The 971-nt window shown below is 47.5% G+C and overlaps 1 protein-coding gene across 1 annotated transcript; it reads left to right on the top strand.

Annotated features, from left to right (window-relative positions):
• The first annotated feature begins 6 nt into the window (after positions 1-6).
• On the top strand, positions 7-960 carry LOC103461334 (kidney mitochondrial carrier protein 1-like). The gene is made up of 3 exons (XM_008403643.2): positions 7-178; positions 322-469; positions 713-960. The coding sequence occupies exons 1-3, from the start codon at positions 115-117 to the stop codon at positions 924-926; spliced, it is 426 nt and encodes a 141-aa protein (XP_008401865.1). The 5' UTR covers positions 7-114; the 3' UTR covers positions 927-960.
• Positions 961-971: the final 11 nt, after the last annotated feature.

The raw sequence follows: 971 nt of genomic DNA, 5'->3' as shown, positions 1-971 counted from the left end.
GGCTGAACTTCTCTGGCGACGACCGGACCTGGGATTCTCTCATAAGAAACATTGGCTGTATAATACCGAGAAGCGGCTCACTACGTCTTAATACTCGGTCCGGGGAAGAAAAAAATGTCCACCGTGAACTGGAAGCCTTTCGTTTTCGGCGGGCTTGCATCTATAACGGCAGAATGCGGTGAGTGGGTGAGGGATGTGTGGGGAGGAGGCCGTGCAGCGTGTATGGGATGTTTTTTTATTTTATTTTTTCTTCCTGCTTTGGGTTGCTCGAACGTGGGTTTGAAAACAATTTAATGAGTCTTTAATGCTGTGGGTTAACAGGCACTTTCCCTATCGACCTGGCCAAGACGCGCCTCCAGGTCCAGGGACAAGTCGGGGACAGCAAGTACCGTGAGATCCGCTACAGAGGCATGCTCCATGCTATCATGAGGGTAGGACGAGAGGAGGGGCTCCGGGCGCTTTACTCAGGGTGAGCGGGTTCACTTATGTAGCTGAATGCCTTTTATTTTGCGCAAAATAAAAGTGTAACGGTACTGCATGAACACAATGTACTTCCTGTTCCTGTTTCTTACCGACTCAATCTCTCTGCATCCTTGTTTAACCAAGAGAGAGAGAGAGCACAATTTATAGATTATTTAATCAATGTTTTTCTGTAGTGCTACCTTTTTTTTTTTTTTAATTCAAAATAAGCTTCTTTTTTTTTTTTTTGTAGCATCTCCCCCGCCATGCTCCGTCAGGCCTCCTACGGGACCATCAAAATTGGGACGTATCAGAGTTTTAAGCGGCTGCTGGTGGACAGACCAGAAGGTGAGGTTTCTGTTGCACTTCTCAAACACAAACCCACAAACTTTGCTGCAAGGCAAACACGCGGCATGCATGCATGCATTCCTGCAGAAGGTCACAGGTGTTGGTGTGACATTGCGTGACCTCTTAAAGCGTAGTGCCTGGCCGGGTCCCTGAGACTGAGTTAT

Source organism: Poecilia reticulata, unplaced genomic scaffold, assembly GCF_000633615.1.
Source record: "Poecilia reticulata strain Guanapo unplaced genomic scaffold, Guppy_female_1.0+MT scaffold_1090, whole genome shotgun sequence".
In the NCBI taxonomy this organism is placed as follows: domain Eukaryota; kingdom Metazoa; phylum Chordata; class Actinopteri; order Cyprinodontiformes; family Poeciliidae; genus Poecilia; species Poecilia reticulata.
The sequence above is the reverse complement of the archived record's forward strand: the minus strand, read 5'-3'. Positions and strand labels throughout refer to the sequence as shown.